Source organism: Zootoca vivipara, chromosome 2 (genome assembly GCF_963506605.1).
Source record: "Zootoca vivipara chromosome 2, rZooViv1.1, whole genome shotgun sequence".
Classification (NCBI taxonomy): domain Eukaryota; kingdom Metazoa; phylum Chordata; class Lepidosauria; order Squamata; family Lacertidae; genus Zootoca; species Zootoca vivipara.
Genome location: NC_083277.1, coordinates 22,481,621 through 22,494,458, shown reverse-complemented (window position 1 = coordinate 22,494,458; position 12,838 = coordinate 22,481,621). Strand labels below are relative to the sequence as shown.

The 12,838-nt window shown below is 44.4% G+C and overlaps 1 protein-coding gene across 7 annotated transcripts in view; it reads left to right on the top strand.

The window, feature by feature from the left end:
* FHIT (fragile histidine triad diadenosine triphosphatase) overlaps positions 1-12,838 on the top strand; it is a 1,048,086-nt gene that overhangs the window by 394,354 nt on the left and 640,894 nt on the right. For all 7 annotated transcript variants that reach the window (XM_060271291.1, XM_060271290.1, XM_060271293.1 and 4 more), the window contains one exon: positions 3,137-3,265. In XM_060271291.1, the coding sequence (XP_060127274.1) occupies positions 3,163-3,265 (103 nt within the window). In that variant the 5' untranslated portion in view covers positions 3,137-3,162. The remainder of the gene's footprint in view (positions 1-3,136; positions 3,266-12,838) is intronic.

Below are 12,838 nucleotides of genomic sequence, written 5' to 3'. Positions count from 1 at the left end.
TCCTTGGGCTCGACATGCTTTTGTCCACACCCCCGCAAGGGGCTAGGGACACACAAGAGCCCCGGGGAGCATTCGGGGAGAGGTGAAGGGCCTGACACCCAGCTCCATCCTCTCTCAGGGGGTGCTTACCTGTACTGACTTCCCTAGATGGCTAGTGGATGTCAGATCTGTCCTAAGGCGGGGGACAGATGGATGGAACCAATGGTTAAGCAACCACTCACATTGGCTGTATTTAAATAAAGCTCTGGCCAAAATAATGCCAAAAACCTTAAAAACTTAAATTGCTGTGTGAAGTGTGAATTATTGGGGGGGGGGTGTCTTGGGACCTTGGCATGCAATGGGCCTTTTCTGCAGTGGCTCCCTGTCTGTTTAATGCTCTCCCCAGGGAAGTTTGCCAAGCGTCTTTTTAATCCAGGTCTTTGGTTGACCTGATTTACATCCCATACCCTTTTAAAATGTCACTCTTTTTTGAGGGGGGTGTTATTGGGTTGCTGTTTTTGTTTTGATTCTATATATTATATTATGGTTTTTATGTTGATATTTTCTGTGAACTGCCCTGAAACCTCCGGGTATAAGGCGGTATATAAATTCTAATTGTAATAATAATAATAATAATAATAATAATAAGAAGAAGAAGAAGAAGAAGAAGAAGAAACAAAATGAATTGTATGTTTGAACTTGAGCAAAACTTTCCTTTATCTAGAGGTGCCCACCCATGGGCTAGATCAGGCATCCCCAAACTGCGGCCCTCCAGATGTTTTGGCCTACAACTCCCATGATCCCTAGCTAACAGGACCAGTGGTTGGGGAAGATGGGAATTGTAGTCCAAAACATCTGGAGGGCCGAAGTTTGGGGATGCCTGGGCTAGATACACGCTGCATGAATTGCAAGGCGCTGAGACGCACGTTTAACCTTTCTGTTTGCTCTTCTCAATATTTGTTTCCTTCTAAAAACCTCGAGCATTTCACAGCATACTATTTCCTTACCTTCTGGAGTGGGATTTGATTATTATTATTCTCCCCCCCCCCCGAGTGAATCTCAGAGCCACTGTTAAAACAGGCTGGGGTCCCACTGGCACTCTAGTCCCTAGTAATTCAGCCAGATAGTTGGAATAAAAAGCACCGGGTCATCACTTTTCTCTCCCCCTGGAGCTTTGGTTATTGAAGCATCAGATCTTGCCTTTATTTCCAAGGTCACCAACTTTCTGCTAGAAGTGTTTATTATTTTTGGAGTACGGGAGGAAGCATCACCTTCAGCTCTGCCAAGGCGTTTTCTGAGCCTGACGCTCTCTCCTTCCGTAAATCTGTTTTAGAGGTGTTAGCTCTTTGTCTCTCCCCTTCCCCTTCCCTGAAACGACTCCCCTGTTCTTCAATGTCGGTAAGTGGTTTCTTTCTGGCTATTGAAGCTTTTTTGACATTCCCATTTAAAAAATATTGCCAATCTGATTCAGCTTTCACAGTGTAAATAAGGAAAGGAGGAGGGCAGAGCTGAGCTCTGCTACAGCGGTATGGGGTTTCCTGTAATGTTTTTGTTGCTGTTCTTGAAAACAAAAGACATACTTAAAAGAAACCAAAATACACACCACCACCGCATCTTCCCACACATTCCAGACAACATACAGCAGCTGCTGCTTATTTCATATACCTGAGTACAGTGGTACCTCTAATTACAAACTTAGTTCGTTCCGGAGGTCCGTTCTTAACCTGAAACAGTTCTTAACTAGAGGCGTGCTTTCGCTGATGGGGCCTCTTGCTGCCGCTGCGCCACTGACACACAATTTCTGTTCTCATCCTGGGGCAAAGTTCTCAACTCGAGGTAACTCTTCCAGGTTAGCCGAGTTTGTAACCTGAAGCGTTTGTTTTGCTCACACATCTTCTCCGGGGAAACCTCAGCCTTGGGGAGCCAAATGCAGCCTTCTAGACTTCTCCAAAGGGCCCTTGGAATTCCTCACAGGCCACACCCCTTATCTCCAAGCCACACCCCTCATCTGCCCTGCTCTGAGTCTTCCTTCAGTGGTTTTACATAGCTGCAGTGCATGCTTGAATTGTGCATATATTGCTTTCTTGGATGGAGAGCAGAAGGATGTGTGTGGGGGATGGGTGTAAGGAGAGACCCCTGACTTCTGTTGTGCAAAGTCAGTCACATCTGTTGTCCCATCCACTTTTGCTCCACCTGCCACCTGGCATGTAGCCTCCAGAAGGTGTTGCTGCTACGATAGGTGGTGCATCAATGAAAAGGCTTGCAGGTGGATGTTGATAGACCTAACCCATGCAAGGCACAGGCTTATTTTAGGCTGTGTACTGCATACAGTGGTACCTCGCAAGATGAATGCCCTGTAAGACGCATTTTTCACAAGACGAATGCGCCTTGTGATCTGATGGTGACCCGCAAGACGAATTTGTTTTGCGAAAAATTTGTCTTGCGAATTGCGGTTTCCCATAGCAATGCATTGAAATTTAATTAATGCGTTCCTATGGGCAAAAAAAGAAATCTCAATGCATTCCTATGGGAAACCGCAATTTACAAGGTGAATTTTTCGCAAAACGAATTGACTCGCGGAATGAATTAAATTCGTCTTGTGAGGCATCACTGTATTGTATAGTTTAAGGACACTGCTTTACCCAAAGAATCCTGGAAACTCTAGTTTGTTAAGGGTGCTGGGAATTGTAACTCTGTGAGGGCTAAACTACATTTCTCATAATTCTTTAGAGCAGTGGTTCCTAAACTTTTTTGGCCATGCCTCACCTAAGCATCTCAAAAATCTTGATGCCACCTCCACTGTGGCATATAATTCTTATTATTCAAAAAGTGAATTCCTATTCACGTGGAGGAAACAAGCTTTTGGTCTAAACAAGCTTTCATATCCCCCCACCCATAAAAATAAGATTGCCCCCCTGTGAGGCGTGTGCCCCATGTTGGGAACCATGGCTTTGGAGGGAAGCCATGTGCTTACTGTATTGTGTGTATGCAGTCTTAGAAATAAAAAAGCAAGGAAAAAAAAGTATTCATTGAGATGCAGTGACCAAAAGCAACTCTGTGCATTTTCTGTTCTCTGAAGTGTTGCCAATGATCTCATTTGCCTTATGTTTTAAGATCATCGACTGTTCTGACGATTTCAATTAATTCTCCTCCACAGGGCCAGGTGCATAAAAGGGCATTAAGATGTCATTCCGTTTTGGGCATCACCTCATCAAACCCTCTGTTGTGTTTCTGAAGACGGAACTATCCTTTGCACTTGTGAACCGGAAGCCTGTGGTTCCGGGTCGTATCCTTTTCCCCCTTTGGTTTGCATGCATCTTGCATAACAGTCCATTTCTGGAACCTTGGCTGTCTCCGCCGGAGTAGAAGGAGCCCCTCTTTCCCCGCTAAAGAGCAGGTAAGATGTTACTCATATTTATTCTGAAGCCAGTCAGTGGAGCATAATATGCTTGATCGGTGTTGCAGAACTTCTGAAAGCGGTTGCTTAGCAACAGTGACCTTAGAGGTGAATTTTCTACTGACCTTTTCACCACAGAAGATGTATAAATAAACAGGTGGTGCTTCTTTGCTTCTCTTTCCCTTTCCCTTGTTTTAAAAAATGATCTGGAAAGTGTCTCAGAGATGCTCCTGTTTTTAACTGTCAAGTTGTCAGCCCTGTTGTGTAGCCTATTTTGCTTCCCCCACCCACAAATATTTTGGTCTAAGCAAAGCTTCCAGGCGAGGTTGGCGTGAGATCTATCAAGTCCATATTCAGGCTCTCAGTGGCTACTAGTCATGATGGCTATATGCTTCTTCCAGGACCAGAGGATCCATTTTTCTGAATACAGTGGTACCTCGGTTTAAGTACACAACTGGTTCCGGAAGTCTGTACTTAACTTGAAGCGTACTTAACCTGAAGCGAACTTTCCCATTGAAAGTAATGGAAAGTGGATTAATCTGTTCCAGACGGGTCCGCGGAGTACTCAACCTGAAGCGTTCTTAACCCGAGGTATGAGTGTAATTGGTTCTGGAAGTCCGTACTTAACCTGAAGCGTACTTAACCCGAAGCAAACTTTCCCATTGAAGCAAATGGAAAGTGGATTAATCTGTTCCAGACGGGTCCGCAGAGTACTTAAACTGAAAGTACTCATACCGACACGTACTTAAATTGAGGTATGACTATACCAGTACCTGGGGAACGGCAGCAGGAGATTACTTTCATGTTTTGCCTATAGGCTTTCCAGAGGCATATGGATGATCAATACAGGAAACATAAATATTGGATTGGCCTTTGTTCTGATCCAGCCATACCTTTCTTAGGTGCACTGGCTGATCATCATCACTGGTTTATTAATCGCCTTCTAAACAATCCGTCTCAAGGAGATTTACACACAAGAGGATTCAAAACAGTTAAAAACTCAAAACCTATCAAAAGTAAGAGAAAAGACCAAATTGAGTTTTGACTGTATATGTTAAAAATGTTGAAGCCTAATAAAATATCATTGGAAAACAACCCTCAAACATATCACCTACATTTAAAACAAGACTAAAACCCAAACAAAGTGTGCTCCCATTTACCCATCTGGGAAAACCTGGTGAAACAAAAAAAATGTATTCAGTTGTTTCCAGGAAGTGCAGATAGTAGAAATGCTGTTCCACAGAACAAGGACAGCCACACTCCTTGGGTTTAGCTGAGAGCAGGCAACTAAAAGCCGCCAGTTGACAGTTGCTACAACCCTCCAGAGCACACATAGGAAGTTTCCTCAGAACAATGGCTCATCTTCCTTAGTGCTGTCTACTTTAACGGGCAATGCTTGCCAGGTTTTCAGACAGTGGTGTCTCCCAGAGTCTGGGGAATGAACCTGGGACCTTCTGCAGGCAAAACAGATGTATTGCTCTGGGACATTATGGGGAAATGGAAATGGTGACCCCAAAATAGTGGCCCACAGCTGCTAGGAGCAATAGCTGGAGGATACTGCGTGCTATAGTTTCCCCCCAAAGTGGTCCGTGGTTGGACTGAGAAGATAGTGACCAACTGGCCACTATCACACACTTTCTTTCTTCTTTGGCGATCACTCGTATCCGAGTAAGATTGTCTTCCATAAACACGGTTTTAACAATTCTGGATCCACACGTCCTTCCACAGTGGGGACATTGGTTTCCGGGTGGGAGTTGATCACGGTGTGGATTTGCCAAGCCTGCCTTCCTCTTAGCACGTATACCCCTTGTGTCCTGACTTTGAGTGTCTTCAAAGCCCATGACACCTTTGGTAAAGGCTGTTCATACACTATAACTCTGCCCTTCTCTCCTGTTGGTCATTACAATGCTGAAAACAAAACATGGTTATGTAAAATGGTGATGCTACTGGGAGACTGCAGAAGAGCTGTGTAAAGCTGGATTCATCTGACCTGGCAACAACAAGTGTATTCCCAGGCTTTATAGCAATAATTTCATCTGCTTGGTTTCTGACTCACTTATACATACATATATTTCCTAGCAGACAATGAAATATTAATGTGTTTGAATTTCGGCAAGATAGAGACAAAAAGAATGAGTTTAAAAGCCAATTCACTTTGGATGTCAAGTTAATTAACTTGTATGTTTTGAAAAATCCAGGTTTAAAAAGGGAGCTGGGAGGAGGGAAGAGAGACTTAGATTGTGAAATTATTCCTACAGCATGGCTTATATTCTGGAAAGGCTCTGTAGCGCAAACCACTGCGAACATAGAAATGCAGGACATGGTTGAAGACATCAGTTCATTGCAACACGGTGCTTTGGGGTGTTTGTGCAATTTTCATTGTATTAAGCTTTGTTCAGGGGTTGGGTTTGCACATTCAACCACACGTTTCCTTTGTTGCTGCACTGGTATTTTTTATTTTTTTAAAAAGATTTTTATTTAAGTACGAGAATTTTTACATACATTATATTCTCTCCTTCCAATTTTTAATTTCCCGTACCATTGTTACTTTTCCTTCTTACCCCCTCCCCCACCCATAATCCATTGGAAGGGTTCAAACTGTTGTCCTCAGCCACAGGCACAATGTCTTTAATTTCCACTGAATGTCTTCTGATCCAGTAGTTGTTATCCATTGGAGATAGGGGTTCCATCTGCTCCTTATAATAGTAGACTTGGCCCTCCATGTTATTTCCTGTGACGTTACTGCAACGATGTCTGACTGAATAAATTCAAATAAATAATTAGTCCAGACCTCTACTGTCCATTTTTCTCTATCTTTCCAACCTAAAGCTATTGTTGCCTTTCCTGCTAGTATCATTGCTTTGAAGGTGTGCTGGTCACCTTTCTCTATGGCCGTGTTTCCTAGTGTACCCATTGCCATAAGATTGAAGTCTATAGGTAACTTCACTTTAAAAACTTCATTAATAACCTTAAGGATTTCCCCCCCAAAATTCCCTTACCTCTGGGCATTCCCAATACATATGGGAGAACCATCCCTTGGCTTGTTCACAATGCCAGCAGTTAGGGTTCAATCCTGGTATCATATTAGCTAGCTGGTCCGGAGTTCTATACCATTTTAGAAATAATTTTAGTTTGAGCTCCCTAAATTTGCTTACTTTAATCTCGTCTATTCCTTTCATTATCCTTTCGACCTTTGATTCGCTATTTTGTTCTTCCTTACTCCACATCTTTTTAATAAGTTGGGTTGTCAGTTCTTTATTTGCAATCATGCTGCACTGGTACTTAAGACATAGGGACGCGGGTGGCGCTGTGGTCTACATCAGAAGGTTCGAATCCAGGCAACGGGGTGAGCTACCATTGCTCTGTCCCAACTTCTGCCAACCTAGCAGTCTGAAAGCATGCCAGTGCAAGTAGATCAATAGGTACTGCTGTGGCGGGAAGGTAGATGGCGTTTCTGTGTGCTCTGGCACTCATCATGGTGTCCCGTTGTGGTAGAAGCGGTTTAGTCATGCTGGCCACATGACCTGGAAAGCTGTCTGTGGACAAACACCGTCTCCCTCATCCTGAAAAGTGAGATGAGCTCCGCACCCCATAGTCACCTTTGACTGGACTTAACCATCCAGGGGTCCTTTACCTTATCTTTTTACTTGATATATTCAAATTCCATTAGAAGTTTATAGGGGGGCATTCGTTTAAAGAAGATATGCAGCCCAGTGTTGGAGTCATAGTAGCATCTCCCCTTCCCTAAACTTGATTTCTGATATTCTTTCCCTTGCATAATCATAGTGGTTGGGTAGTTGGCTCTTCAGAATAATGAAGGAGTGGTATTGATGCTCTTCTGATTCATTTTTGCTGGCTTTTTGAAACGGAAGCAGAATTTATTTATTGCATTCAAATAAACAACTATCACCTGAGGAATTCAAGGGGGGATACATGGTGCTGCCTCTCCTCGTTTTATCCCCACAACAACCCTGTGAGGCTTGTTCATAATTCATACTTCAGCTAGGCTATCGGATATCCTATATTAGGTAAACTAGTTTATGTCTCCATGGTTATGAATTATCCATATTATTCATGGACTATATCTTCTGAAAAGCTTGGGGGCATACAACAATACAGTGGGGGGGGGGAACCAAGGATGTGCCGTAAAACGGCTTGGGAGGGGTAGTGGTTGCAAAATGACCCCCCTGGGCCTAAACTCTCACAGGCATAACTTTTGAGATGTTGATCGTGGCTGCCTACAGTCATTGTGTTTCCCCTTTGTGCTGCTCCTGTAGCACAAATCTGTGCCTTGATCTCTCTCGTCGTGTGATACCAGTCACAAATGTAAGGAGTGTGTTAGGATAGCACAATGCCAATGAGATTGGAATAATCCCTCCTCCCACTTATGCACATTCTCTTTGTGCGTGACTGCGCATAGGCACGCACATTGGGAAATAAACAGAATCATACCAGGAAATGGCAGGAGAGTGCTGGAAAGTCTTCATGGTTTGTGAGGAGACCCTTCCCAGAGAACAAAGAGGCTGTCAGTGAGAACGGAGGAAGCCCTGAAGAGGCTGGAGGTGCAATGGGGCTTTGTTTAGGCTGCTTAGCCTCCCTGCCTAACAGCTGACACGCGAAGTAGCACAGTAGCAACCACCGCTTTCCTGCATTTCCCCCAGCCAGCCCCAGAGCTTCAACTCTAGATATTTTGCTCTGGATTGGAGATACAGCCCTGAGATAGAGCTGGAGAGCAGGGGGGGAAATAGGCACTTAGAGGGTGCTCCCTACTTTATGTGATTTCACATACAGCCCCCCCCCCCCAGAATGTAATCCCCATGTAAGTGGGGGACACTGGTGCCTGCCAGAATGAGGAAAAGTAGATGAAGCCAATGGGAAGTAACAGCAAAGATCCCTGTTTGGCATTGTCCTCCCTCGCAATGGGGGTAAGATAGGGTTGCAGACCACAGCCTGAATGGGAGCTTTATTCTTTATTCTCTCCCTTTGCAGACACCTGCTCAAAATTGCCAGAAGTCAGTTGTTGTTGTTACCAGGGGTTGCAAAAAGCTAGGTTCAGCTCTAGAAAAGCAATTAAATGAAAATCAGGTTATATGGTTTTGAAAGGCTAGAAGCCAGCTTTCCTGATTCCTGAAAAACAATCTAAATGGAGAAGGCTTTCTTAACCATGCTTCCAAAATTTCTTGGCCATAGCTCCCTGTCCCTTTGAAGGAGAGAAAGCAACCAATGATCTTCTCTTATAGAAACCTCTCTTGCTTTCCAAAGATGGCTCAGTGAAACCATCATTCAGAGGTCTCTCTTCACTTTAAGCGCTATATAGATTATTTGATGCATCCTTGAATTTTCCAAAAGTTTTAAACAGAGCCCCTTACCACAGAGCAAAGTGTCTTCCTCACGCTAGTACGTTGTCTTTGTGCACATTCATACCTTTTGCCTGCTTCAATTTAATTTTTGCCAGAAGTCCTGGAAGCAAGGCACTTTTATAAACATGAAAAAGGGCAGGATCTCTTGGGGAAATAGCTGAGCTTCAGACACCTTAGTGGTCAGATTGCACATGTTTACACAACCCATTATCCTCTGATAATAATCCCTTAATCCTGCAGGGTCAAACCAGGAGTTTAGTTGTTTGAGATATGTTTTGGAGGGAACTCGAGAGAAACTCTAAGGTTCTTATTTGTATGCCCAAGAGATTTGCTGGTCAGGCGCAATGGGCTTAAAAGGCCTTTTGCTGGGAAGGTGATGCTGTTGGATGTTTGTTGAATGAAGAATAAATGAGAGAACTGAAATAAATGGAACTGAGCAGAGCTGTGGAAAAGGAGTAAGCAGAACGACTGACGCGCAATGAATTTATGTGCTCTGTCAGGGGATTGTTGCAGCTACTCTCGAGTAAAGACGCTCCAGTCCGCACTGTCTTTAAGAGTTTTATTGTGCAAACTATTTACAATGCAGAGATAACAGAGAGCATGACCGCCTAGTCTGATTCAGAACCCGGCAATGACTGCTTCCTGCTTTTCAGCCAGCATAAAAGCCTGGGCACCCCAAAACGCCACCCCTCCACCCTATGTGTGGTCACACACCCCAATTTGGGCGCCGTAAGGAGAGGTTTCCCCTCTTGCTGGCTGGGGCGGCGCCTGGGCTCTGACGTCCTGCTGAGTCCCCTCGACCAGAGCAGTGCCAGGGCTCTGACACATCTCTTAGCCCTTCCTGCACTCTCTGTCCTCCATAGCGTTGCCAGGGCTCAGACACCTCACTGAGCCCTCCCTCCAAACCGCTCCATTCCTCATTCCTGACTCGCTGCTTGTGCTATCGCTGGAGTGGCATAGGAAGTTGCATCTGTGCCTCACCTTCATTTATGTTGCAGTCAAAGTCGGGATTAAGTTTGGGGCCATATGATTAGCTGGGAGCCATACCAGGAGGAGGTTTGTCCTGCGTGGCATTGTTCCTGTGTAAGTGCTGTTGGCAAGATGCCCTCCCTCCCACGTTTGCCAGAGTGGGAATATGATGGTACTGGCAGGGCAGACAACATTGCTTCATACAAATAAAGGTGTGAGTCACAGTCTCTTCAGTTATTAATGCAACTTTTGGAATAAATTAAGGTGTGGGCTGATTGTAAAATTTCCTTTGCAACAAAGCACATGGGCTGTTTTCCCCTGTGGCTGGTTCTGCCTAGAATGGCCATGTGTCCTACTTTACAGAGGGGCAGTTTGCTATTTTCAGGATTGTTTAATACAGGTGCTGTTTAGAGAGAGAAAACCTTGACCTACAGCAGGCATAGGCAACCTCGGCTCTCAAGATGTTTTGGGACTACAACTCCCATGATTCCTAGCTAACAGAACCAGTGGTCAGGGTGTTGGGATTTTCTATTCCACCTTTAGTTGCAGACATGGGATTACTATGTGTCACATGTCTGTTTACATTCCAAAACTGTTTGCTGGCACAAGCAGAACTTCTATTATGTTGTTGTTGCTGCTGCTGCTGCTGCTTTTGACTCTCTCTTGGAAGAGATGGCAAGGAGAGAGACAACATGTTTCTTTGTCCTGATTTATGATTAATAAATCCATAGTTCCTAGTATTTCCCCTGTGGTTGGTTCTGCCACAAGCTTCAAGCCTCTTTTGTTGCACAGTTTTGCTCTACTAAGTAAAGTGTGCTCATGTCGGCAGACTTGGGTCACTGACTTATGTCGCACCAGAGGTCAAGGGATCTTCTCAGCGTGATGGCTGGAAGGAGATGACCCAGCTGGGGGCTAGCCAGCTGGCCGTTCGACCCCCAGATGCTGACAGAGGTATGATGGGAATTGTAGTCCCAAAACATCTGGAGGGCTGAGGTTGCCTATGCCTGACCTAGCAAGAGGAACAGGTCCTTTGACACTGCCCATCACCCCTTAGCACCTGAAGAGACATGCATGATGTCAGGAATGGGGCAAGTGGACGTGGCTTGGGGGAAAGTGGCCCCATGGAAAAGACTCTTCTCCTGCCTTCCTGCCTATATGCAATGGAGAAGTACCCATCTGATGCTTGCCTGGCATGGTTTGGTCCCTCTGAGCATGGCTCCCGTTTGTTCCATCTCTCCACTCAGGGCTGGCCCACCCATGAGGCAGGGAGTAGCAACCACCTCAGGCAGCAGGATCTCAAGAGGCAGCAGGTCCCAGTGTAGATCTTTATTCTCCCCACCCCTTGTTCACAATGTAGATCATCACTTGCCCCTTCTTCCCTGGTGGGTTTGTGGTTTTGCGAGTTGCTTCAGGTGCCAAAATGTCCTGAGCCAGCCTTGTTTCCATCCATGTGTTGAAGCGAGTGGAAGGGCACATGAATTGTGTTACGGGAGCTGTGTTTGTCCTTCTTGTTCCTGATCAGAATGAACCTGCCTGACGTGGGAGGAGAACCTTTCTGGGTGCAGAAGTTTAAGAAAATGCTCCACCCTTGGGACCCACAAGCAAAGAGAAAGTTATTATTGTGGATGAGGGGAGCTAAGGAAAGCACCTTCTTTCTGCACATGCATGCACATGAGTTTGCACCCTATCCTAGCCTTTGAGCTATGGGCTTTTTTGAAGCCAGCTATAGCAAGGTTTCATGTCTAGGTTCCAGTTAAGCCTTTCTCAACCCCCTTTGTTAGTTGGAGTGGGGTGTCTGTGCTGGAACCCAAGTTGCCAAGCAACAAGCACTGGCAACTGCTGGGTGAAGCCCAAGATAATTTTGTAATAAAGTTCTGCTCACTAAAGTACTACTGTTTGTGGGTTTGTTTGTTTTTTTTGCACCGATATGAGTAATTTGAGGCTGCACTGCTGTTTTTATTCAAGCATTTACTTCCATTATTACACAGCTTTGCATGTGTTCTGCTTGTGTCTCACAATAAATATAACCATTATTGAGCTTTCTTTTTGTTTGTTGTTCTTGAGGATAGGTTTTTTTTAATGCTCCTTGTTCTATTCTTATTGTAGTATAAGGTTCTCGCTTTCAACTTGTGTTAAAGCATGAAAAATGAATTTGAACATTAATAGAATCCATTCGCGGACCAGGGCTTTTATTGTAAATAAAATTATTCATTTGTTATGTCCTATTGTTTTCAGCAGACATAGTATTGATCTTTGGGTTTCTGCTTGGGGATGCCATAAGGAGCACTAGCATAAAGGCACTAGCAGGGCAACATTTGTAAATTGATTGAATGTAAAGCATAATGACAGAGACAAACATCATTTCTAAAGCAATGCTATATCACACACAGCATTTTTCAACAGCTTATTGAGCTGGTTATTGAAAAGAGCAGCCTATCCAAAGTGGAACAATGAGCAGGATGTTGATGGGACCAAACAATTTTATTGTGATTCATTGAGGACACTGTGACCCTTGCAATATATGCATTAAAAATTAGAATGGATTTTCTAAAAGAACTTTTTGGCCTACTTTGGCTGTAAAGAAAAGTTGTGAGCACGTGGCAAAGAACAAACCTCTGAGACTTTTATTTACATAGGCACTAATTCTAGAGCGGCTCTCTACCTGCAGCTTGGATTCCAAAAGCACAGGCAGATGATCTAAGTGTAGAGCAGATTTTTTAGAGTGAATGGGGGTTGAAAGGGTAGGAGAGGAAGGGGAAGGCTGCTCTGCTTGAAGAATGGCAATGCTGGATGCATCCTGTCTTCTCTGTTGTTCTCAGTAAGTGCTGATGGTCACCTGTTCACTTTTTAGCAAAGTGGATTGGTTGCCTAGAGCGAAAGGTGTGCACTCCAGTGGGTATGTTAAAAGCTGGACCTCGGGAAAAGTGATTGCTGAACAAATTTGCCAGGGAAGAAAAACAGGTTGTAAGAGCAGGATCTTCTGTTCTGTTCAAACTATTCATTTAAGACATTTCTATATTTCTTAATGGCCAAAGTATTGGAGCCTCAGCTTCAGGATCTGTCCTTCCAGTGAGCACTCAGGGCTGATTTCCTTCAGGATGGATAGGTTTGGTCTTCTTGCAGTCCATGGGAC